The sequence below is a fragment of the Lygodium microphyllum genome, chromosome 3 (genome assembly GCF_053477565.2).
Source record: "Lygodium microphyllum isolate KBCC chromosome 3, Lygodium_microphyllum_v1.1.10, whole genome shotgun sequence".
In the NCBI taxonomy this organism is placed as follows: Eukaryota; Viridiplantae; Streptophyta; class Polypodiopsida; order Schizaeales; family Lygodiaceae; genus Lygodium; species Lygodium microphyllum.
The window spans coordinates 145,659,126-145,686,882 of NC_141137.1; the positions used below are offsets into that span (position 1 = coordinate 145,659,126).

Genomic DNA, 27,757 nt, shown 5'->3' on the forward strand with positions numbered 1-27,757 from the left:
ATCTAGGTATACTTTTTTAAATATACCTAATGATGCCTTCATATACTTCTCAACTTGGATGCAACTCATGCAAAGTCAAAGAAGTTGTCATATAGGAACTATGAGGAGTGAAAGCAATGGTGACTTGTCCAAGTTCTTACATGAGCACCACATCTCTCCTCAACTCACCTCTACCAACTCCCCTTCTCAAAATGGAGTCGTAGAGCATAGGAACCAAACAGTGCTAAATATGGCATGCTTTATGATGTTTGCAACAATACAATATAGGCCATCTCATCAACTACACATTCATGCCCTCTGATCCATGATCCAGGCTCCCTAGGCATTTAAATTGTCATTAAATGTAGTTGTTGCCCCTAGTATCCCAAACACTAAGTGACAAAAGGATTAGGGTTTGTTTTAGGGTTTCCTATGACGGTTAAGCCGTTAGGGTTCTCATTTTATTATAAATAGACACTTTCTACCTCATTAGCACATAAGTGTGGCATTATTAATTATAATTGCCTTGAGCATTATACTCTCACTCACTCATTAATATGCTCCTCATTCGTGATCGAGTATTGTTATGCATTGATTAATTATTTCAGTCTCATTCATTTTCCATTAAATTAATTGCACAATTGCTTCACGCTTAGGCAAACAGTGATATCAAAGCCATTGCCCCTGTGTCAGCTCTATACACTCCATTTGTGATTGCACTTTGTGCCACTATCTCCTTTACCTGTCCAAGCCAATTGCTATCCAAGGCTCCACACCTTGCAATTCCAATCATCTGTTGGAGTGTCTGATCTACTCAACATTGTTGCTCTTGCGCTGAGTTGACATGCTTTGCAATGCAAATTTGTTGGGCACATCTAGTCGTTGCCTTCAACTGGGTGGCATGTTGAGGTCTCTGCCAAGTCACTTTTCTCATTAGTAGCCTAGAATTACCGTGGACCTGTCAACCATCTGTCCTTATCACCTTTGTAGTTGACGCCACGCCACGGCCTTGATCTGCCAACATATTGTGGAACATGCATACCACTCCCCAACAATCTCATTTTCTGTCACTCTTCTCAATTGACACGCTCCAATGTTGACACGTGCAAGGAGAGGATTGCCCTGTCATGCCACCGCTGCATTGTTTTTTTTTAACATCGCCAACTACCTACCACAAGCCACCACATCAACACAGCAACCTGCCGCCTTAGACCCGACACTGAAAATCATTTTTAAAAACATTATTATTATTATTCAATCATTTCTCTTATTCCAACAAGCCCCTATTCTTCCATACTGCCCTTCCCAAGCACAACTTGGGTTTACCTTGGGCTTTTTACAAATTTTACCAAATTTGGTTCTAATTTCACTACAAATTTGAGATTTGTCACAATCTCCTCAATTTCATCACCACATTGAAGAAACTATATGTTGGTCATCGACAAATTTGGCGCTTTCCGCCCAATTGGCCAAATTTCACTCCAATTTTGTCGGCAAATTTGGCATTTTCAAGCATTTCGCATTCTTCATCCACATTGAGATCAATGGGTGTGACATTCAGCATTCTTTCAAGTAAAAATTTCACAAAAATCTTTGAATCCCTCTTCAATTTTCCAACAAATTTTTGGGTTTTTCAACATTTGCACTCAACTTCACCCCAATTTCTTGCAAAAATTTGGGGATTTTCTGAAATTCATCAAACTTCATCATTATCAAGGCTCAATTCACCTTAAGGCCCAGCATTGGCATTAATTGGGTAGAAATTTTACACAGCTTCTTCAAATTCACTTCAATATTTGGGTCAAATTTGGGGCTTTTGCCCAATTCCACCTCCAAGACGCTCAAAATTTGGGGCTTTTCGCTCAATTTATTTTCTTGGCTCCCAACATGCTCAAAAATAATATTATTTGGCTGCTGGTCTTGTCTTTTACCGACATTGAAGACAAATTTTGTTATTTCAATGTATTATTGGGAGAATTTTCAATATATTTTGGTGTTGTCCACAGTATTGGAGCACTTTCAGCCAATAATCTCTAATCTCAGCAAATTGCTAATTGCCCCCTTGATCGGGTAATATTTTATTTCTAAAAATAATTATTTTCTACATATTTTTCTCTCTCCTCAGCAAGAAAACAGCAAGAAAAATTTATTATTCTTCACATTATTTGACTTTATTGAGGCAGGCACCATCCCTTCTATCAGCAACTTATTATTATTCGGGCATCTATTCTCTCTTTCTTCACTTCAAAAATATAATTTTCTTGCTGATTCCCACTCATGACCAATAATAATAATAATGATTTATTGGGCATGCTTGGTGCCGACAACAAGCTAGAAGGCACCAATTGCCCAATGTGGACTTACAAGATGCGACATGTTCTTGTCACGAAGAATCTATGGCATATTGCGAACAACACCGAGCAAAGGTCAGCTTCTCCAACACCGGCACCACCTCCTGTCTCCACATCCTAAGGTGGCTCTCATGATGTCAAATCATCTTCTTCTTCGACAACACCTCCCACTCAAGATTAGATTTGATGGGATGGCCGTTATGCCCAAGCACATACCTTAATTGCTTTATTGGTGAAGAGAGGTATCATTCCACACATCCGATTATGCAAGACAACCAAGGATGCATAGCAAAAGCTTACATCATTATATCAAGTGTGCAATGAAGCGCATGTTGCTTACTTCACATGGAAGGAGATAACATGGATGCCTATCTCACTGGCATCAAAGATCTTATTGAACAATTATTAAGCATTGATGAAGAAGTTCTAGATAATCAACTTGTTTCTATCACTCTTAATGGTCTACCAAAGTCATCAAGGTTAGCACATTGTATCACAGAAGAAGAAGAATAAGTTTCGTCTTGCTCTCACACATGAGACCGCAAACTATTCTGAGTCTAAGGATTATACTTTTTTCATTCAATGTCAATATAATCCTTCTATTCATGATACTTGTTTTTCTATTACTAATGTGGCTTCTACTTGGCATTTCAACAACGGTGCATCTAAGCATGTCACCTCTTGTCAAGCATTATTTTCATCTCTCTAATGTACCCAAGGGTACTCCTTTGACATTGCATGATGTTCTTTATGTACTTGGCATCAAGAAGAATCTTATTTCAATTTCTACAATTGCAACTTCAAGGTTTCATGTCATTTTTTATAGCCCCCGATATGTGGTATATGATAATCAAGTTTCTTCTTCCATTGACTTGATAGGCACCTTCACTAAAATCTCTATCTTCTTGATACTTAGTGAAAATCCTATTGACAATGCCTTATTAACAAAGGAATCTTTTCATGATACACATTTAAGGCATCACAGGCTTGGCCACATTAACTATCGAGGATTAATGAAGCTTCAGTTAGAGGACATGGTCAACGATCTTCCAAAAATTCACTTGCCATCGAATTACATTTGTGAAGGATGTTTACTTGGTAACATGCAACAATTCTCCTTTCCTAAGGATTCTCATGTTCATTCGTCATCTATTTTGCATTTTTTTCATAGTGATGTTTGTGGTCCTGTGAGAACCAAATCCATTGGTGGATTCCTATATTTTCTCACATTCATTGATGATAAATCTCGATTCACTTGGGTATATGGGCTGAAATCTAAGTTTGAACTCTTCTCTCGCTTCAAGACTTTTATTACCATGGTGGAAATCCAAAGCAGCTTTCACTTTTGGACCCTTTGCACCAACAAGGGGAGCGAATATCTTTCTAAGCAATTTTCAAAGCATCTTACAACTCAAGGTATTCACCATCAATGCACCATTCCTTACTCCCCACAACAAAATGGATTAGCGGAACGGAAGAATATGTCACTCATGGAGATGGCAAGATGCATGCTGAAGTGTAAGAATTTTCCTAATTCTTTTCAATTCAATGTTATTCTATGTGCCTCTTATGTTTTGAATAGGTGTCCCACAAGAGCTTTATGCACCATCACTCCTTATGACGCATGGACTAGCTCCAAGCCTTCTCTCTCCCATATCAGGATTTTTGGATCATTGGCATATGCTCGAGTACCTTCTCAAAAAAGGCATAAGCTCAATAATAAGGTTGCTCGCTGTATATCTATTGGATATAGTGTTGAAAGTAAAGGATGCCATCTTTATCAACCCTCTACAAGCAAGGTTAATGTCAACCGAGATGTTATCTCCATTGAAAATGCTTCTCGCCCCTTGCTGGACTATCGAAAATAGCCTATTATTGATGTTTGAGACATCTTTGACAGCCTACTACCACTTTTCCATAATGGTTCCTTGGTTGATACTTCTTCTCAGCCTTCACTTGCACCACCTACATACACATTACAACAGTCTATTCAGCCTGATTTACAACCACAACAGCATGATGATACCTTGTCCGAAGAGTAGCCCCCTATTCTTGATCAATTGGAGCATACAAGGGCTGAAATTCAGCAGCCTAAAACAATCCATCGCTGGCTACTAGACATTCCTCATGACAGCAAGTGGCCTCTTCCTTTGGCTGCCTGCACACGAGCCTCCACTCGTTAGGAACAAGGTAATCTTCTTGCATGTGCATTGATGGCTATAGCATGCAATGAAGAACCTCTACGTTATAAAGATGCTTTTTCAAATAATCGTTGGGTGAAAACAATGAAGGCAAAGATTGATTCCATCCATCACAATGACACTTGGGAGCTATGTGACTTGCCTCACGACAAGCATGCATAGGTACCAAATGGGTTTAGTAAAATTAAAAGAAAGCCAGATGGTTCTATTGACAGGTGCAAAGCCCCCACCTTGTTGCCAAGGGTTATACCCAACAGCAAGGAATCTACTTTGAGGCAACTTATGCCCCATCAGAAGTATTATTGCCCTTGCTGCCCACATTCATTGGGAGGTGCATCAATTGGACATCAAGACAACATTTCTCCATGGATATCTCACTGAAGAGGTATATGTTTCTCACCCTCTAGGATATGCAATTAACGGCTCTGAGCACAAAGTCTGCCATCTCAAGAAGGCTTTGTATGGTTTAAAGCAAGCTCCGCAAGCTTGGTATGCCTACATACATTCTCATCTATTGCACCTTCGATTTGAAAATAGCCCTACCGAGGCTACTCCTTGCATTCGACATCAAGGATCTAATTTTATTATTCTTGTGCTTTACGTTGATGACATGCTTGTTATTGGGACCAATGTTGGTAAAACTGCAACATTGAAGGCTGATTTACAACAAACATTTGCCATGATAAATCTTGGTCTACTTTACTATTATTTGGGTATCCAATTTGCCACCTTTGAGGGGGGCATCATTATGACACAATCCAAGTATATTAGACTAGACACCTTCAACGCTTTCAATTTGAGGATTACAAGCCTTTGTCTACTCCCTTGGAGCCTGGTTTCAAATTCACTTCTGATGATGATACCAGACCCTTTGATACTACTTTATATCAGTACGTTGTTACATACTTTATTTACCTATGTCACACAAGGTCCCGATCTTCAGTTTGTTGTCTCCCAGTTGAGCAAATTTATGCACAGCCTTTCATTACTTCATTGGTAGGCAATGAAGCATATCTTTCAATATCTTAAAGTTTCAATATCTTAAAAGGCACCTAGGATCTTGGCCTTTTCCACAAGGCTATTTCTTTACTCTCTTTCCATGGGATATTCTGATAATGATTGGACTTGATGTTGAGATTCTCCTGTCTCTCATAGTGGCAACTACTTCTTGGATACATCTCTTCTTTCTTGGTTTAGCAAGAAACAAACTACAGTTGCTACTTTTAGTTGTGAAGCAAAGTACAAAGCAGCATTCACACCCACAGTGAACTATGTTTGGCTCTGCAAGTTACTTGCAGACCTTCATGTGCACTAGACGGCTCTGATACTTATCTACACTGATAGCCACAGTGCTTTGGCCATTATTCGGAACCACGTGTTCCATGCTCCCACATAGCATAAAGAAGTTCAGTACCATTATGTTCGTGAGCCCGATGTCAGCTAGAGAAATAGAGTTGTCTTGCATACCTACTGAAGACAACTTGGTAGATCTTTTCATGAAGGCTCTTCCTCAACCAAAGTTCCTGGCTTTTTGGCAAGCCTTGAACTTGATTTCATTTGTTCCATGATCTGTCATACTCCGTACTGACATAGATTGATATATCCACTTGGATGAACTTATGCAACCATGACCTTATATTTTCTTTCATTTTCTAGGATTTTGCTATTTTTCCTAGATCACTCTACTCATTTCATGGAGGGGGATTTGCAGCATCTCATGTGCTATGCATTGATGCCCTTTGATCCATGATCCAAGCTCCTTATTAAATACAATCGTTGCACCAAGTATCCTAGGCACTAAGGGACACTAGGGTTAGGGTTTATTATAGGGTTTCATATGATGGTTAAATAGTTAGGGTTTTCATTTTATTATAAATAGGCACTTTGTGCCTCATCACCACATAAGTGTGGCATTATTCATTGTGATCACCTTGAGCATTGTACTGTCTCACTCATTAATACAATCATTCTCATTGTCATCGAGTATTGTTACACATTGATTAGTTCTTTCATTCTCATTTATTTTTTGTTAAATTGATCACACAATTGCTCCACGCTTGGGCCAACATAGAGCTCCTTGAGCACCTATGGATTAAGACTATTAACATATCACTGTACATCCTCAATCAATATCTAAATGCAGTCTGAATGCAAGTCCCTTAGAAGACCCCCTTTGAGGCATTCTTTGGCACTCCATCTTTCATTCCCCACTTCAAAGTCCTTGGGTGTCATGCCTACACATACACTCTTGATGATAAAATAGGAAAGCTTGATCCCCAAATTGATCTCTTGATTTTTGTAGGATACTCCTCTAATGCAAAAGGCCATTGCTACTTTGATCCTCAAACAAACAAGGTGATTATCTGGAGAAATGTAGTTTTTTTTATGAGAGAGATATCATATGGCCCACTACACTGGCCACTGATTCCTTACTTCATCAGAGATAGTGCTTTAACTGGGTCTATTCACTATTGTTGGCCCCTTGCTCTTAACCCACTTACAAAGACTTTAGCTCATAGACCCACTTCCAAGGACCCAATACCTCACTGATACTAACAGACCATGCACAATTCGAGAATCCTTCCATCCAAACTTTATCCTAGAGGGACCCAAAAGACATTTCGAACTTGCACCTACTGCTCCATTTACGTTTGTCTTCATGCAAATTACATAGTGCACTCTAAGCCTAAGTATTGATAGTGGGATGCACATCATGGAACAGGAGCTTAAGAGCATTGATGTAAACGGAACGTAGGCCTTGGTGCATCATCCAAGCCCCAAGAAGGTCATTGGGACTAAGTGGATCTTTAGGACCAAAATGAAAGCTGATGGGACTTTGAATAAATAGTCCAAGGTTTTCAACAAAAGCATAGTACTGACCATGAAGAAACCTTCGCACCCACAACATGGTTGCCATCATTACATATGGTTGACATCATTCCACATGTCAGTCACACTAGCCTCTCACCGCAGTTGACCACTCTTATCACATAGATGTCAAAAGCACCTTTATAAACTTCGAGGAGAAAGTCTATGCAAAGGAGCCTTCGAGATTTTCTCTTGCATGCCGTAAAGATAAGGTCTTTCTTTTGCAAAAAGCTCTTCATAAATGTTATGTGGTTACAAGTTTAGTGAACAAATACCATAAGAAATACCATTTATACAAATACCATTTCTTTCTCACTGTTGTTGGTAATTGAGCACATGGTTCTCACATAAGAAAAGTATGGTATGCTATAGTTGATAAAATACGGTACTAGATGGTACCTTAAGATGTTAAAGGTGTAGTACAATAAAAGTACATTACTCTATCCTAAAAGCAACTTAAAACCCGATCATTTTTTACAAAATAAGATAAATAAATTCTTTGAATCTCAAATAGCCTAATTCCATGGGAGAATCATATCAAAGTAAGGAGCATTTAGCTCATCCCAAAGTGTGGTTCCGACAAAAAAATAAGTATTTATTAGTTGATACCTTATGGTACTAACACATAAGGTAAGTCTGGTATAGTATGAACTCTTTCATACATAGTACTAGTACAACTACGATTGACAACAAGGAGTTTAGGCTGAAAACAAGGATCTTTTGAAAGGTGGAACAAGGTACTTTGACAAATATAGGCTCCTTTGGTTCCACTCTGATTTATACATGTCTGAAGCCTTACTTTGGGTTAGAATTAAATTGTTTTGAGCTTGGATTGATGTATAGCAGATAGTAAATCTTTTGCATTGAATCAAATCAAGTACATCTTAGATCTATTGTCTAAAAGGCTTTGTATATGTTGTACTAAATCCAAGCCAAAGCTTGAATACGATAAATACAGATTGCAATTGGGACCTTGACTACTCCATGTATTCCAAGGGTTTCAATTAATAAATATTTCAGTGCCATGAAAAGTAATTTAACTAGCCAATACTTAAATTGGCTAGGCAACTTCCATTCCCAAGTGTCTCTACGTCATCTTTCTCCATTAGATTGGCATTAAGTACCATTTAACATCACTTCTCTAGTGTCACCAACTAACACTTATGGCCAAATGAATGACTTAGGCCAACAACTAGCACCAAATATACCACCAAGTACATGTGTGGCATAACTTACAACAACGTTTTTCTTTAACGTCCCATGATTTCCTCGAGTCCCGGGCTCGTAAATTTACTCTAACCCCAATTACACCTCACATGTGCAACATTTACTTAATAATGTAGTTAAAAATTAATCCACGTGTTAAGTGAGGTCTCAAAAATACATGTCCTCATGACAATGTATCTGAGGAGCTTAGTAGTAGCACTTAACTTTCCATGTGTCACTCCAACAGTCACCTTCTGCAAAAACCTAGCTAGTAAGCCCATTATCAATCCATGAACAAGGCATATTGACATGCACTACCACTTCACTAGAGACTAGGCTGAGCTACGCAATATCCGCTTAGAGTTTGCACCTTTATCAGACAATTTTATAAACATATTGACCAAGCGGTGAATAGATTGATCTTACAATATCTTCTATCCGAGCTTGGTATGGATGCTCCCTTCTCTTCTACTTCACCCTAATGGAAAGAGGGGGTTTCTCTCATATTTTCCCTATCACTTTAAGAGGGGGCAGCTTCATTCTCTTGGTTATTTTTTCCATATTGTATCATCATCTACATCATTAAGATGACTATAGTTATAGAAGGTTACTTGGACAAGTGAAAAATTCCCCTGCAAGGGCACTATCCAAGTGGTATTGTTGCATAGCATTTTACACGAGCATAACATCTTACATTGCCCTTTCCATTACCACCAAGCATTGGCATTTTGTTCTTGTAAACATGCATCTATGTGCATTTATCCCTTTTAGATCAAAGAGTAGTTAACAATGTATCCACCATATTAACAAGAGCTCCCATGACAATCTTCTCCCTTGTATTCTCTCCACACTCCCCATATATTTTCTTCATCATCGACATCTACAAGTGGCCAAGATAGCTTGTCTATTTTGTGATGTGTTGAGCCTAACCATCCCTTTCATTCTCCCCATGGGGCACAAATCACTTGATGGGATGAGAACCATCAATCAAACACTTGAAGAAAAAAGTTCAATGTGGTTCCATCTGCCTTTGTAGATCCTATTAGGCCATTAGCATAGAAACAAGGGACGGGGGACAAGAACGGGGGTCGGGCAAAAACAAGGAACAGGGTCGAGGACAAGGGTCAGCCAAAACCAGGAAACGGGGACCACGAGGGGGGAGGGGACATCATATTTAAAAAATGCATTTTCACTTATAAAACAGTTTTCAGCTCATCACATTTGACTCTATTGCAATGAAATGTATAAACAAGCACAGTTTGAGCTTTAAAAACATCATTTTTCATTGAATTTTATCAGCATATCGCACAACGAACATGAGATGAGCAAATGACAAATACAAACCGTATGGATAAACTTTAACAATCAATGTATTACAAAAGAGCATGCATCCAAACTCCAATGTGACTTGCCGTTGTTAATGTGACATGAAAGCTTAAGAGTTCAAACTTCAAACTTCAAAGATAGAAACTAAAAACAAATGTTCAAGGAGAAAAAGAGTGAACATTGAGTAGTAAAAGACGAAAGACTAAAGTAGCTTTATCATTCATGACATCATGTAGGCCCTAGGAGCTAGGGCGTAGGCAACAGCCAGCTAGCTGCTAGCCTATAATTAGCCATAAAGCAATATACAAAATGAACTTTAGCATTGAATTAGTCCAAATCTAAAGGAAATTATCATCATCTATAACAAAATGAGCATCTACAAGCTGTGCCATGTGGCAATAGGTCATGACATCATATAGGCAGCTGGCAGCTGGATACCAAGCTATAACCAGCCATAAACCTGGAACCAACATACAAAATGAACCCTAGCAAGGAATAAGGCCAAATCTAGAGGGAATCATCATCATCTCCAACAAAATGCGCATCTGCAACTCTTGAAGTGCTAGCCTCATGATCATGAGTGCCATGCATAGTCTCCATAAAACGAGCATGCTCTTCCTCTGCTCCATCTCCCACTGGGTAAATGGATCGGCTTGTGATGTACCACTTCTGCAAAGCATTCTCAAGTTGACACTAACAAAGACCAAATCGTTTGCTTTTTCTACTCCAAGGCGATTCCTCTTCTTTGAAGCAATATGACTGTAGGTGCTCCATAATTGCTCTAAGCAAGAGGAGCTCACTGCTTGACTTAAGATACGAACAGCCAACTTCTGCAACTCTGGCCCATCTGATCCAAAATTCTTCCACCACAAAGGTGCCCCAACCCTGCATCGGTCATGTAGAGCATCCGCACAACCATAAGAGTTTTTTCTCTCCTATAGAGAGCAAGCTAATCTCTAATTTTGTGCCTAGTGTAAACATCAGGCACCGTGCGCTTAAGAATTTGTCTCTAATGGAGATTGACCTAAGCATCATTTTCTTGATCCTTACCCTGAAACTCAGGGTCCAAAACAAATGCAGCTGAATGCAAAGATAAGCTATAGGCATTCCACCTCTCAATACACAAATCATGTATCTCCTCATATTGTTGAACCAGAAAATGTGATATGCTTATAAACTCCCTGAACAATGGCACCTGCTGCCCTATTTGTGGGCTCACCATCAACCACAAAACCAACTGCTAAATGTGGCCCAACAATCTCAGTGGCAAAGATCCACTCTGCTGCAAGCTCATCTGCGGACTTCCCAATCTCTGAAGCATCGTGGGATGACATCCTCATACAATCCAAAAGATATCCTAAAGTTGTATTAGACACATCCTCTAGTCTAGTGTGAATCAGATGATATCCACTTTTCAAATCTATACAGCTGAATATAGTTGTCCCTTGCAATCTATCCATAACATCATCGATCCAAGGAATCACAAACCAATTCTTTATCGTGATTTGATTCAAAGCATCATAGTCAATGTACATACACCATGAACTATCCTTTTTTTGCATCAATAGTACTGGAAAACAATGTTGGGAATAAAGGCCCACTGTGCCTTTTATAGTGTTCGAGTGTGAATGCACCCTTACACTCTTGTACTTTATATATTATCTAAACCTAAAGTGGTACATCCATCATTGTACCAAATATTGATTGTGTCGTACACTCACTCTTTTTTTTGCACTCAGTCTGCATTGTACTCTGTCTCAATCCTAGCAAGTGCTTACAAACTCGTATCAGAGCGGGGAGCAGACGAGCTAGTCAACTGTCACAGGTGAGCAGCTGACGGGTTGCGCGAGCAGACAAGCGAGCAACTAACGGCTTGCGCAGATTAGGCAGAAGGCAGCAGTCACAGGCGATAGGTCGACATGCACCGCACAAGCCAGACAGAAGATAGGAGTCACAGGCAACAAGTTGACATACAATGTCCAGGTCAAACAGGTACTGGTCGACTGGTTAGGTGAGCAACACGAATGCAAGACCGCCAAGGGACACATCTTGGTCGGCTGATCAGGTGGGCGATACGAACGCTGGTCCGTCGGGAGCGAGTCTTGGTCAATGCCAAGACAGGCATGTTTTCTTCCTTCATTCTTTCTTTAATTTCTGTAATTTTTCCCTTCTCCCCTTCGCCCAACATTCATATGCACAACCACAATGTGCAATTTTGACCCAGAAATTTGGGGCTTTTTCCAAATTTGGAAACTTCAACACAGGATAAGACAATCTAGCTCAGAAATTACACATTTGGTGTACATTTTCTTGAGAAATTTTTGGGCTTTTCACATTTTAGTGAAATTTCTTCAATTTCACTGAAATTTAAGCACACCAGACCTAACAAAATTGGGGCTTTTGCAAATTTCCTTCAATTTGTGCAAAATTGTCGGGTGTATGCACTTGGGTACATGTATTGATGCAATCTGGACGGATTTCCTTCTAAAAATTTGGCACTTTTGACCTAAATTGTCAAATTTGTGCCAAGGAATGCTTTTGGAGTAGAAATTGCAGTCAAATTTTGGGAATTTCACATGTAACTAGTGCCTTGGCCTCTAAATGTGTTAGTAATTGCTTGAGCAGTGAAGCAACAGACACTCTCTAATTCTTAAAATCTATTTGCAGATCTGAAGTTTCTACAATCTCTGGATTTTCATTGTTGATTGGTACTTGCAATGTATCATGGTTACTTGTGTGACATTTGGGCTTGCATTTGGTGACTTTTGAGTTAATTTAGTACTGCAAATTATGACTGGAAACAGTGACAACAACAATCTTTTGCACATCAAGAAGCTTGAGGGTGCACATAATTTTACAATATGGCAAAAACAGTGCTACAATGTCTTGGTGCAGAAGAAACACGTGAAGCCCATCAAAACAAAGGGAATAAAACCAACAGACATGGAACAAGATGAGTGGGATGACTTGGATGAGCTTACACGATCTATCATTGAGCTCTCAATGTCAAACAACTCGCTCTTTAACATTGAGAAGCTAAATTCAACAATATGCAATGTGGCAAGGGCTTGAAGAATTGTATGCTCAAAAAAGTGCAGCCAATAAGGTTTATTGGCTAAGAAAGTTAATGGACTTCGCATGAAAGAAGATACAGCCATGTCTATACATTTGAACGAGATCAACTCAATTTTCAGTCAATTGATTGCTTTGGATTTCCATTTTGAATATGAGTTCAAGGCTACTTTCTTGCTATGCACTTTGCCTGAAAGTTGGGATACTTTCAAGACAGCTTTGAGTAACTCGAATGCTCAGCTATTATATTCTAATGTGGAGAGTTCTTTGCCTAATGGAAGAACTCAACAGGCAAAATAATTCAGTAAATAAGTCTTCTAATGAATTGTACACTAGAGGCAGATTTCATCAAAAGGATAGTTCTGAAAATAGAGTACACAACAAGTCTCGTGGCAAAAATATGGAGTGCCATCATTGTGGCAAAAAAGGACACTACAAACGGGACTGTTTTCAATTGAAGAAACAGAAAGGCAAAAACAAAAACACTCAAGACAACAAGACTAAGAAAAAGGACAATTAGCCTACAAAGAAGAGCAGTGTGAAAATAGAAGAGGGCAATGTAGTCATGAAAATGACAGCAACGGTGATGTACTTCTCACTTCTTTCAGAGCACACGCATCGATTGCAGAATCTAAGGATGACGTGCACACTTGGATACTTGCTTCAGGTGCATCCTTTCATATCACACCTCATTATGAATGGTTTTTTGACTACAATGGTGGTGAACGTGGTGTTGTCCACTTGGGGAATAACTATGCATGTAAAATCGAATTTCAACATGGCTCCATGTTTGTTTTGCATAATGTGAGGCATGTACCTCAACTCAAGAAGAGCTTGATAAGCACAGGGTAGCTAGATAATAAAGGCTATTACACCACCTTTGGGAATAGTAAATGGAAATTTCATAAGGACTCTCGTGTTGTTGCCAAGGGCTCCAAAAGTGATACTTTGTATCCTTTGCATGTATCTAGTGTACGTGACCATGTTGTCGCCATAACCGAGCAACCAAGTGTTTCTTTATACCATAGCCGGTTGAGACACATGAGTCAAACTGGAATGAAAGTGCTTTCTCGCTTGGGTTATCTGCCATCTTTGAGGTATGCTGATTTTGACAATGTGATCATTGTATTTATGGTAAACATGCTCAAACATGACATAAGAAATCTCCTTCTCGCTTGGATTATCTACCGTCTTTGAGGTATGTTGATTTTGACAATGTGATCATTGTATTTATGGTAAACATGCTTAAACGTGACATAAGAAATCTCCTTCTCTAAAGTCTTCACCCTTAGAATTGGTACATTTAGATGTGTCCAAAGCCTTTCAGGACTTTTGTAACAACAAAGGGATTAAAAGGGAACTCACCACTCCTCATAATCCACCCCAAAATGGTGTTGCAGAGCGTATGAATAAGACCATTCAAGACAACATCCATACAATGGTGTCACATGTTGCTTTACCTCATGGATTTTGGGCAAAGGCTGTTATGACAACCGTACACTTGATTATCAATCACCAAACAGGTCTTGGGGAAGGGGGTCTCCTCAAGAAGCGTGGTCAGACAAGCCACCTCGTATGCTCACTTGAGAGTATTTGGCTGCAAGGCATTTGTGCACATTCGCAAGGAAGAACGCAGTAAACTTGAGCCAAAGTCCTATAAATGTATTTTCCTAAGATATAGTGATGAAGGTGAGACGGGGTGTTGATTATGGGATCCCGAGAAAAGAAAAGTAATATGTAGCAATGATGTTATCTTCCGGGAAGATCGCATGCACAAACAACCCGAAAAGACAGAGGAGGTCAAAAGGGTTGTATTCCGAGAGGATGTAATGATAGGACAGCAAAGAATACCCGTTAGACAACAGCAAATACCTACTGTAAATGTTCCCGAAAATGCAAGGAATAATGCTGAAAATGATCAACGAGATCTTGTCCATAACGTACCACAAATTTAGAAAGAACAGATGCCTTTGGAACAACCAGAACCAGTTGTACAACATGCTGAACCTGAAGAACAGCAAGCTATTAATGCAGATTTGCAGGATGAGCAACCAGCAACTCTTGACCATTGGGTCGGTAGGTCGACCAGAGTGCAAAGACAACCCAATAGGTTTGTTCCTGGTGTTAACTATGTGGCCGATTATGTCATGTTGACAGATTGTGGTGAGCCATCATGCTTCCAGGAAGCAAAGGACAGAAAAGATAGCAAGAAATGGCATAAGGCAATGATGTCAAAGATGGAATCTCTCATGAAAAATGGCACTTGGGATTTGGTGCATTTGCCTAAAGGGCAGAAAATGCTACCATACAAATAAGTTTACAAAATGAAAGTCACTTCTGATTCTTTGCCAAACTACAAGGCACGCCTAGTTGCTAAAGGGTACAAGCAAGAACATGGAATTGATTTTGATGAAATCTTTTCTTCTGTAGTCAAAATGACTACTTTGCGAACCATCTTGGGCTTAGTTGCATCTGAAGATATGGAGCTCATACAGATGGATGTAAAAAGAAAAAGCCATATAATGTCTAGCAATAGGAAAAATTCCCAGAAATCTCCTATATAGGGACATGTCACAAGCATCCATCCTTCATCCCTCATCACCTTGCTCCAGCCATCAGCCACTCTCACCTTCCCTTGCTGTCACACTCTCATCAAGAGCTGCCACCCACATTGTAGAGATGCCACACCCACAGATTGAGGCTCTGCCTTGCTGTCCTAGCTGCTGCCAAGATCATCAAAGGCTGCCACCAGCCTACTGGAGCTGCCACCCTGCTTAGCGGAGCTGTCATGTGCTGTCCCAATCAGCCATCCGCTACATGAGCATCATCTGGCATCCCACTGCCTGTTGTGCTTAGCACTCTACATTATCTGATCCATATTGGGCTGCATTTCAACCTGCAAACTTGTGTTTTGCTGTCCTGGGGACTTCACCAACAAGTACTGCCAAGAGGACTATGTTTCACTCCCTCCATTATTGCCCTCATCATCATCCCTACTGGTTGGATTCTACTGCTGCATTTTGGGACCCGTCTCAAGTACAACACTCTCTTAGAGTTGTTCTCAGCACCGACATTACCACTCTCAGTTCAAATTTGCCCTAGTCCTTGAGACACACAAGTTCAAGTCCATGTATCATTCTTCATCTCTATACACAGAGGATCTTCATCAAGATTCATCAGATCATGTTTATCATGTGTCACACACTTGTGTTTCTCTATGTTAGCCCTAGCATTTCCTTACAAGATTCTTACATCCTCGGATATCCAAATGGGCATTAGTAGCATTGGTCACGATGATCAATAATGAGCACAATAGGGCCTAAGACCTATAAATAGGACCCTTAGTGCATTCACACTAAGTCACTTCATGACCACCGTGACAAATCTCCTAGTGCCCATCCAGATGTCCAAGGATGTAACATATGCCACATCATCTTCCAAGTGTAGAATACATGAGATAACAACTTATTTTGAAACATTTGCACATTGTGGCTGCTATGTAACAATTGACATGATAAGATTTGTCAATTGCTAAGATTTTCCATGGATATAGGGGGATTGTCTTCTTGTTGTAAGATCCATGAAAAGATGGCTCATTACGTGAATCACACAATACTAGGAGTAACTTTTGAGATGGCAAAATTAGTCAAAAGAGGTGGAATAATTTACAAGAGCTCTCAAAGATACTAGAACACAAATTCTCACTTGGACTTAAGTGAGGTACATAGCCTATAAGGCCACTTTATGAACCATGATCATATGAATTTCATTGGCTTGTCCTCCTCATGTAGGAACAAAAGACGTGTGTTTCCAATCCACACAATGAAAGTGGTGTTTTCAATCCACCTAACTTTATGCTGCTTCTTGTTTAACTTGAGGTTGTTAAGTTTGGACTATCCAGGTTAAATCCAACATGAAGTACATTTAAGATATTGTCTCACAATTTTTTCACCTTAAACAAACATGAACATGCAGACTATCCATAAATAATCACCAACAAGTAAGTGACAGAGGGACTCACTACTGGAAGCAGCTAGAGCTTGCTCTATACGATGCACATGCTGTGATAGAACTCTCAAGCCATCAGGAACCACCTAATGCAACAAAAGAAATTATGGTAACAATCATCAAGACCACCTAAAGACCAGGAAAGACAAAACAAGATTAGCAACCATTCCCATAACCTGTGATCTCACTCATCGGTTAGCTCAAAGTTATCATTTATAAACTGAAGAAAGAATTACAGCATAAATTCGTATAGTAACCTGTTGTACAATGCGAATTTGAGGAAGAGCAGCAGGAATGGCACCCACAAAACCCAGACCAGCACGCAAGCCAGGAAAAGAACGATCTGTAATTTGTGCAGGAACTGTCAATTCATGATCTGTTCCTTCTTGTCCAGCTGCCCCATCCACTAATTCTCTATCCATAGAAGTTTCTTGTGATCCATTATAAGCATTTACCTGTTTTGCATGCAAACACATAAAAGGCATGGACTACTGTCTTGGTTAACTAGAAATGGACAGCTATCCTAAAGACTGAAAATACCTGCAGATACAATGGCATGCTCATACAGGTACATACTAATGAATACTCCTTTACAAAGTGTAAAGCTGAATTTTCAATTTCAAACATTAACCCTGTGAATTTACCCAGCATGGGGCACGCAATAGCATCAGAGAAAGATGAACCTTTCTAAGGACTTTGGATATCTTGCAAGATACTGTCGAGACAAAAAGATCACCTTCGCTGATTCTTCAGAAAACATCCACATCACAGAGTTCACGACATCCACAATGAGTTATTTATCATCTCCATGTGTAAACACACCTTATGTGTGTTAGTGTGAGTGTAAAGGTGTGAAGACCGGTTACACCACCCAGCATTTAATAAGGGTCAAAGATTTAGATGTGTCCCTAGGCCTATATATTGAGGCCCTAAAGCTTTGTAGTTTCAGCTCACTCAATCTAGTATTCAGCATTTGCTTTGTATACTTGCAAGAGCTCCCCAGCTCACTCAATTGACAAGGCAGAGGACCACATCACACAGTGTCATTGAAGGGGTGGACATACCAGGCCACATTGGTCTCTACTATGCTTTATGCTGATGATATCATCTTATGAGTCACAGGCGGGTCTACACCACCATCTCCATGCTCTACTTGATTTCTACACAAAGAGGGTGAATCTTGGAAACACCGAGATCCTAGTATTTCAGATATCATCCCCAGCATAAAGGAGGTCTGTTTTCACTGCAGGAGCAGGACACATGCAGGTGGTGGATTCATGTGTCTATTCGGGGATTACATTTACATCATCTGCTGAGAGATTCACCACATCACATGCTACCAGAGACCAGCTCATCTGAGGAAATGCAGCCTTAGCCATGTTGGAGAGAGAGTACCATCAGACAGACTTCCATGAACCCCACACGTGGAGGTGGTTGTTTGATACATTGGTTACGCCACCCATGATGCATGGAGCACCTATCTGGACCCATGATTTAGCTACATTATTATGGATGCAAATGGAAAGACCACAGATTATCATGCTCTCATTGATGAAGCACAGCAAACCGTCAGTACCACACAACATCGTCATGGTAAAGTTTGCAGCAACCCCTATGATGATGAAGGCCCTTTTTCAGACCATTGGCTTCATACACAAAGTACAAGGTATGCATCCAGACAGATTTGAAGCAGTGCTTTTGAGGCTGATAGGCAGCTAGCACAAGTAGAACATGGGAGCTCATGGTATGCATAGGCGGCATAGTGGCTCATAGGATACACGATCGACATGGACCACCTCCCTTCCTTCCAATATAACCATGAGTCCCCCTCCATACACCTCTCTCACAATGAGAGGAACCCCATAATGAGACTGGATATCTATCAGCTACGCATGCAACACATGTGCATTACAACCCAACACTCCCCTTGAAGATGTCATACTAGAAGGAGCACTTTCTGAGAAACACAGTGGTTTCATTCAGAGACTTAGGTACCTAGTCATATGCATGCCACATGGGATGCAAGTCGCCATTGGTCAGTTGAGAACTCACGGTCTCCTCTCACCAACTGTAGATTGAGACAGGAAGACCATCCCACATCCCTAGAGATGAGAACTTGTGGATTGTGCCAAGAGGAGATGGAGAGCGAGAAGAACTACTGGTTGAGACACCCCACACTATTCAAGGAGATCAAAACTGCAAATCGGCCAAGGGTGTAAGGATAGCATGTATAGATATTACACCAAAGAGATTATGGAGATCCATCAGCAACAAGAGCACCACTTGGTAGCTCTTAGAGACCAACACAAGTGCTATCCACACACCATCTCGTCACAAATATATGATATACTATATCCACCGATCCTGATTGATGGAGTTAAATAGGATTCCCTTACATGGTTGTATCCTTGACAAATATAGTAGCCTATCACTCAATCACATAACCAATGATTTAGTGCTCCATCCATCCACCCCTCTTATATCCTACATTGACACTAATCCTACATCACTTTGCACGATATATGACATATCAAAATTTGCATGATACACTTTGATATTTAACAATAACTACCCATTGTACATAGGCATTAATATCTCTCTCTCTCTCTCTCTCTCTCTCTCCAAAAGAAAGAGGGGAACCTTGAAAGGGGAGAAGAAATGTTTGGATGAAGACCTCACTCCGGCCCAAGTGACACATAGAAAAGAGCACATGCCTTGGACCATCAAAGCTCATAGAGGGAAACTTTGCAATGTATCATGATGAACGAATGATAATTATCAACCCTCGTCCCAATGACACTAGACAAAATATAAGACCTTGAGATTTATAGTATGGAACTATAGTGGGGCTCTCTTGAACGATGTAGGTCATTTTGAGGACACTTTCAAGAATGTAGATATTGCCATGTACATTGAGGCACAACCAATGCACTAATAGGCATTTACCAAAGGTTCCAAGATACAAGCGGAAGTAGGCTTTTCAACCTTAGTCATGCACAACAAGGGGAACCAAAGGATCTAGAGGAGTCCTAGTATTATTTAGGGAGGAGCCCTGTGATTGAGTACATGTAGTACATAGAGATACCAAGGCATGATACTTATTGATCCAAGTATGCAGAGATGGACTCGAATTATACATGGCGATTTGCTACTTTCCACCAGCTGGTTCTAAGTATACAGCGTTATGAGATGCAACAAAGGAGTCCCCTTACATGCCACTCTATGAGAACATTTTATAGTTTGCGTGTATGGACATTGCGGGTCAAAGATTGAAATGCATGCATGGGTATTTCCCAGAAAAAGATGTACAACACACAACTCCATGTAACATGAGATTTGTGCTAGAGGATGGGGACATACAAAGGTCACCACTCCCAGACGATCATGATTGGTCACCACTTGGACAAGATATATGGCTGCATTTTGGAAAGTTCACCACTACGAGAGGATCATGATTGGTCACTACTTGGCCAAGATATATGGTTGCATTATAGAGTATAAGCTCAATACATGGGCAAAGAGACATGGGCATAGAGCACGAGGGGCAAGCAAGCTTGAGGAGAGGGTTCACTACACTACCTCAAACTCAGGTCTCAAAAGGATCAAGGCATATATATATATATATATATATATATATATATATATATATATATATATATATATATATATATATATATATTGCACTCTATATGGAACCCAAAATGCAGCATGCAGCCTTTGAATGTGATCAGCAGCTGCAAACCCAAATCTGGACAGTCTCAATCAGCCTAAAAACAATTGGAGCAGCTGAAAGCAGTGATGATAGCAAGTTGTAGAATGTCAAGAAGTAGGCAGACCGCTGAAATCAATAATAAACGCAGCTGTAAATCTGCTCCTGGGAGGTTTCAAGAAAAGTGACCAGGTGGTATGCATTATGCATTCATACCATATCAAAGAGATAGTATGGTTTGCAAGGAGAAACACAGAGTGTATGGCTAACACTCAAAGAAGAAAACTCAAAAACTCAAAAGAAGAAGATGAATGGTGAACATTGAATCATGCTGAATAAATCAAGCTGATACAATGGAGCAATGCTCTAAGATGACTCCGTTGTTCTGGCTGATCATGCAGCAACACCTAGAAGAAATCTACACTTTGAAGGGAGTGATACCCAATCCTTCAAGTAGAGGTGACAATGATGAGGGAAAGAGCTGCTCTATGGAGGGAGTGAAGCACACTCCTCTGAGCAATGGAATGTTAGAGTAGACATGGAAGATGCAGGGCATGAGTAGACGAAGTGAAACGCAATCCCCAAAGCTGTCAAAGATGGACAATATGCTGAAATCTCTCTGAGATGATGGATGCTATCAACGCAACTACTTTGTAGCTAGGAGGAGAAGAAAACCCAAGAGTATATGATGAAGCTCTCTCCATGTAAGCGGCTACAGCCAAGCGACTATTGGGCAGCCCTTCTAGAGTGAAGAAAACACAAAAACACAAGTATCTAATGTAGGACTGATAAAGAGGGTGTTACCTACTGTAGACGGCTTGAAACTGCTACAAACACAACCTCCATAAAGTGGCTGATGGCTCTAGGAACTATCACTTAAGGTAGCAGCAAGAGTTGAAAACACACAATAATGATGAAGACGATCTACTATACCAATCTGACGAGTGATACCAACAAATGCAACAATAGGGATGATGAGGCTGCCAAGCTAAAAACGAAGCAACCTGGAGTGACTGGACCTCATGGCAATGTGAAGATGACCTCTAGAATGAAATCGCCTGCTAGTCTCACGTCATGATCACGACGATAGCACCACAAACTGACATGCTCATCAACGTAGGGGTGTGGAAAGCATGGTAGACGCCACTTGAACCATGAAACCAACCTTCCTCCTCGAATAGGGTGGTGAGTAACCTAATTAAGCACTATTTACAGCAATTATCAAATTCACAAAACTGAAATGCACACTTTACAATATAACCTTGGACATTGGACACACTATTGGCCCCAAAACTGACACCCCTCTCAGTATTTATATAACTTAATTCAAGAAGAAGTTGATGTACAATGGGATTCTCCCAATCCCTTTTAATATTACAACTTCCCTTGCTATCCAAAATGACAAGCGAGTTTTCAATCTGATTTGCCCCTTGATTTGAGCAAGGAATTGGCCTTTACCCGCTTTGATGGAGATGGAAAATGCCCCAAATTCATTGATTTGCTCGTCCCTACACTTGAATTTGACTAAAAACAGCTTCAACCCTGTTAAATCCAAGTCTTGGAGCTTCCAATTTCTGGCATGTTTCCCGAAGCTACTAGTAAACCCTAATTTTTGTGTAGATTAGGGTTTACAGCAGAGAAATCTCAATGCTATAAACTTTAGTGCAAGGCTGTAGAAAGGTTGGGAGATGAGAGAGAATGCTGAGGAGAGAGAAATTTCAGACTTTCTTCATGAAGAACTAAAGAGAATCTGTCATTTACTGCTGCTTCATTATCTCAACAACTTGTAGATGCAAAAAACTAAAGAAAATCAATCATTTACTGCTGCTGACCTATCTCAACAGCATGTAGATGCTATCACCTGCTGTTCATTGGTCTTCTTGCCCCTGGCTGCCTCAGAAGGTCCTCCAATGGCTGCAAATTAGACCAACAGCATCTCCTCCCTCTCTCTTGCAAGTTAAATCCACTCAAATGCCTCTCTCCAACCTCTAAAGATGTTTTTCAATCTTGCATGGACATTTTTGACAAGTGGCAACCTTCCCAAATGGTTTTTCCGGCATTATCCATAATTAAATATTAATTTTCAGTCTTTAAATACTAAAAATTAATCTAATAAATATTTCACTACCTTGAAAAATAATCTGATTGGCCAATAATTAAATTCGCTAGACAACTTCCATTCCCGAATGTCTCTATGCCATCTTTGACCATCAAATTAGCATTAGGTACCATTAAACGCCAATTCTCTAGTGTCACCAACTAACACTTATGGCCAAAAGAATGACCTAGGCCAACAACTAGCACCAGATACCACGTGTGCCGCATAACTTATAGCAACTTTTGCATTTGACATCATGTGATTTCCTCACGTCCCGGGCTCGTAATTTACTCTAACCCTAGTTACACCTCACATGCGCAATACTTACTTAACCATGTGGTTAAAAATTAATCCACATGTTAAGTGAAGTTTCAAAACACATGTCTTCATGACAATAGAGGGCCAAGGCTAAAGGTTTGATGGGGAGGGAATGATTATGAATTAATAAGAAAGTAACTATGGAGTGAAGTGGAGTGAAGTGAAGTGGAGTAAAGAATGGATGAATACTCATGCTCTATTTCTATGCACATGAACCACTAAGTTCTCTCTAGTGATGCCCACCGAACTATCTAGTGTGGTACCTCCGCTCTCTCGGATGGCGCCTAAACACTAACTAATGTTACAAATAAAGTCTTTTTGGGACTATAAATGGAAACCAAAATAGCAATTAGTCCATAAAATAAACTTACTGAATGAGTTTCTCTTCACAAGGCTAGTGTGAAGTGAGTGTCAAAGAAACATAAAATTCTTGAAATGATTTAATCTTGTTAGTAACATTTTGTTAATTTCATAATCAAATGTGCAAGATAATAGGGCATGTAATGCACATGGTAGTTATTTCATGGTTGATGGCCAAGGACCCTGAGTCGTCAATGGATACCAAAGGCAAAAGTTCTAACAAGTTATGCGAGCTCGACTTTGGTTGTTACTTGGTATCAGTTTTGACCCTAGGATAGTTATTTGGCCATTAGGTGTCAATGGTGACACTAAGGACTAGCATTAATTAAATAATTAATGCCATTCTAAGGGTCAATTGAGGCTAGGGACCAATCAAGGTTGTAAATGGCCTAGGTAATTTAATTATGGATGGGCACATTTAATTTTGGGCAAGGTTAAAAGGGCTAAAATTAGTGTTCAAAATTAATCCATTTTAAAAATTAATTAATATACTATAAATTGCTGAAAAATGGGATTAGAAGGTTGCCACTTGGCAAAAATGCCCTTGCAATGGTGAAGAAGGTTGTTTGGGTCAGAGAGCCATTCAATGTATGCAAGTTATGTGGGGAGGGAAGGAGAGAGAGAAAGAGAGAGAGAGAGAGAGAGAGGGAGAAAACAAACTGCTAATCATTTTCCCTATAAAGAAATCAGCAATTGCTACACGCGGTAGCCATCAAAGGCTTCCGGAAGGCAAGAGAGATCAAGGAGACCCTAACCAGAGGCTTGCGACAGCATTCTTGATCAGGCAACAAAATTCTTGGGCTTTGGAACAATAGGCGACTGGATTAAATGCACAATTGACAAGCCAACAAATAGTTTTGGGACTTTTCCCATGAAGAATCTCAGATTTCTCTCTCATCTCAACATTCTCTCACCTTCTCCAGTGCTTGGTTGTGCTCGCATCCTCAGTAGAGCTAAATGCTCTATCAACAAAGAGTCATAACTACATGTGTAAAAACAATTGTTCCTATCTGCAACAAAGGACGAACTCAGTAGAGCAATAGAAGGTGAATCAAAAGCAAGCATCCCTGACTCCTCCTTGGCTATGCGCTTTCTACATTCAGTGATGTAGTGTCCTAGCTTCCTGCAATAGTGGCACTTGCCCTTCTTGGCTTGCTTACCCCCCTATTTCTTGTTGCCCTATGAAGTACCTGAAGTCCCAAAGCTCTACGAAGCAATTTTAGCTAGGCTACCCTTTCCCTTCTACCCTATCATAAAAGCCTGCTCAAAGGCTATGATATCTACACCACTTTTCTTTCTTGTGTACTCTTCCTCTAAGACCAAACTAACCAACTGAAGGAAAGTAAGTGGCTGTGGAGAAATCCTCATGGTAAGGTTCAAGGCCGTATGAAAGGCCAAATACAAGGGCGGCAATGAATTCAAGGCAGTAGATATTAACTGGGCAACTGAGTAATACTCATCTACATTCATAAGCTCCTCACGCAAGTCCTGAATTTTATTTAGATGATCCTGCATAGAATTACCCTCATTCATCTTCACAGTCTCAAGCTCTTTCTTCAAGAAAGAGATGCAGGTCTCATTCTTTCCAGCAAACATCTGCTCTAAGGTTAGCCATGCTTCTCGTGAAGGAGTTGCAGACCGAATGTGGAATATTATAGACCGCTGAACTGCCAATGCAATCAGCAACAAAGCCTGTGCATCCTGTGTGTCCCATGCCATTTGTGATATTGAACTTTGGGGAAGTGGCTGAGCCGGAGTAGGCTAAACACGCTGAGCAGGCTGAGTTGCCCGTTATCCACATCCTCCTAGAGGAGGTGTAACAAGAGCCATAACTCTGGGCCTAACTTCTTCACCACTGACATAATCCCAAAGATTCTTTGCAATCAACACATTCTTCATCATAAAAGACCATAGAGAATAGTTGTTGCCATCCAACCTATCCTCCTTGGACACATGTGTAAATACATCACCTCCCTGATTTGCCATGGTAAATGTCACTGATCAAAGAGCAAAAGAGTAATATTTCAAGCTGAACCAACCTGAAAATCTCAAAATTTCCAGAAATTTCAGCAAACAGTTTGCTCTGATTACCAAATTTAATCACACTCTGTCAAAAAACTGTCTGAAATACACATTGTCCAAGGTGCAAAAAGTGCTCGGCAGCACTGAAAATGCAAAAGCCCCGAAATTTCTTGTCCCAAAATGCATGAAATCGGTCTATCTCAGACTATCACTGATGTACATTTGCCAATCTCTGAGCTGACTACAAAAGCCCCAAAATTTTGATCCAAAATTGCACAAAATCTCTATGTAAAACTACACTTGTTGAAGCAGAGAGAAGCTTCCCAGGCACAAGCCCCTTTCTGTAAATCAAATCTGAATAAAAAATTAATAATTTTTCTTTTTACCTCTGACTATGCCTCAGCAGCACAAATTCATGCAGGCTGTTGGCGAGCCCTGTGGTGGCTACACGCAGAGGTGGTCCAAGGGCTAGGCGGGCAGCGTAGTTGGAGATGTTGTGCAAGGGAGCTGCAAGGTCTGGCGTAGGGGCGGACAGGCCAGGCATGCCTGGCGGACGACTCCTTTGCTGGCGGATTGGCAGGCCTAACACAAGATCACTGCGGATTGGGGCAAGCGGCTCAGGCAGCATCCATGCAAAAAGAGCAGCGGCACAATAGGTAGCGGGCGCTACAAGCAAAGGCGCCACCTACTCAAGCTGCGCTAGAAGCTGGCTCTTGTCTAGAGAACTGGGCACTTCAAAAGCGGACACACTGCCTGTGGGGGCAGCATTGCAGGTGCTAAGCACAAAGTTGTTGCTGGTGGCGAACAGAGCCAAGCCAACGGGCGCTGGCGGTGCTAGCGGTGCTAGCCAGGAAGGCAGAGAAGACCCATGCACAAGCTGGTGGCACTTTTTGCTGAATGCCAAGAAGCTGCAACTACGAGCTGGCGGTGGCCAAGAGCTGAGCTGAGTTGTGATACCAAATTTGAGAGGTGAGAGAATACACAACGATCAAAGCTCGAGCTCAACTGCAAGTACTCTTGATAATGAAGAGAATGTGATAGCAGGATACCCAATGCGATGATCTCTAGAGTGTAAGGTGCAAGTACAAAGTACAACCCTTAAACCTTAGGGTTGTAAGAGGGTGTTCACACCCGAAGAGTGCAAAATACTATAAGTGCCCAAACTGTGTAACATACGCACATGAAAATAAAGAGAAATAAATCTAGAGGAAAAAACCTCCCGTAAGGAGAGTAAAAAGTGCCCCAATGTCCTACTAAGGATCATCCACACTCCTTTGTGAGCGTAGGTGTGAGTGAAACCCAACATCTAAAGTTGTAAAGGCCTCATTGGAACCTCCATAATGAGACGAAAGCCTCCTCTGTAGACGCAAAGATATGTCATACTCAAGTAACATCGAGGACATATGTATGAAGCTCACAGGGGTAGATGATGTCTGCGCCCTCAAAGCATTCGTCACTCCATCAAACACCAGTGGGAGCTTGTAGAGTACCATTTCCATGAGCTGTGCCTCTGGAAGAGCAGATTGCATGTGTGTCACAAACCTCATTTTGTACTTGTGAACACAGCAAAACTGAGTGAATAGTGTCCTTAGACTCAAACTGCATCTATTGGAACTGTCCATAAAGTCTCTGTGCATGCATGGTGGAAGGTGCCTCGTACAACATCTAAAGCTTCGACCATACTTCTAAAGCTGTCATGCAAGAGTTAACCACCAATAGAACGTCTTTAGAAATACATTGAAGAATAGCAAAATAGGCACGCACACCATCCGTATCCCATATAAGCACAGCTTCCTCATGGTTGACCTTATCAAAATCACCAAGGGGTGGACATGAACGCGGAGGACATGGAATAGCCCCACAAACAATTTACCATTATTACCGCTTCTGCACAAACCAAGCTTTCATACCAACACTCCATGTTAGATAGTCAAGTCCATGGAACTTATCATTAGTAGAAGTGCACGGAGGAGCCATCTCGAGAGGATAGGAAGAGAAGATTAAAAAATAGAAGGTATACAAAGAGAGAGGACAGCCAAACCAACAGCAAAATATTCACAAAATGACAGCTCTCATGTAGTGTAACCAGAAATCTGATCAAAAACGAAGGGTGATTGATGGAAAATGATGAAAACCTAGTCAAAAACTGCTAGAAACAGCAAAAACAGTCTGTAAAAACAGCTGCCCAGCCACAGTTAGGGTCAGCAAACCAAAAACGCAGGCTGTTTGACCAATTAAT

At 40.6% G+C, this 27,757-nt stretch overlaps 1 protein-coding gene across 6 annotated transcripts in view; it reads right to left on the reverse strand.

Moving 5' to 3' along the window:
- LOC148038996 (ubiquitin-like domain-containing protein CIP73) overlaps positions 1–27,757 on the reverse strand; it is a 94,585-nt gene that overhangs the window by 36,052 nt on the left and 30,776 nt on the right. For all 6 annotated transcript variants that reach the window (XR_015690358.1, XM_087674858.1, XM_087674859.1 and 3 more), the window contains 2 exons: positions 17,269–17,466; positions 17,025–17,097 (listed from right to left, as the gene is read on the reverse strand). Coding sequence is in view for 5 of the 6 variants with exons in the window: in XM_087674858.1 (XP_087530984.1) it covers positions 17,025–17,097; positions 17,269–17,466 (271 nt within the window). In the remaining variant the exon portion in view is untranslated. The remainder of the gene's footprint in view (positions 1–17,024; positions 17,098–17,268; positions 17,467–27,757) is intronic.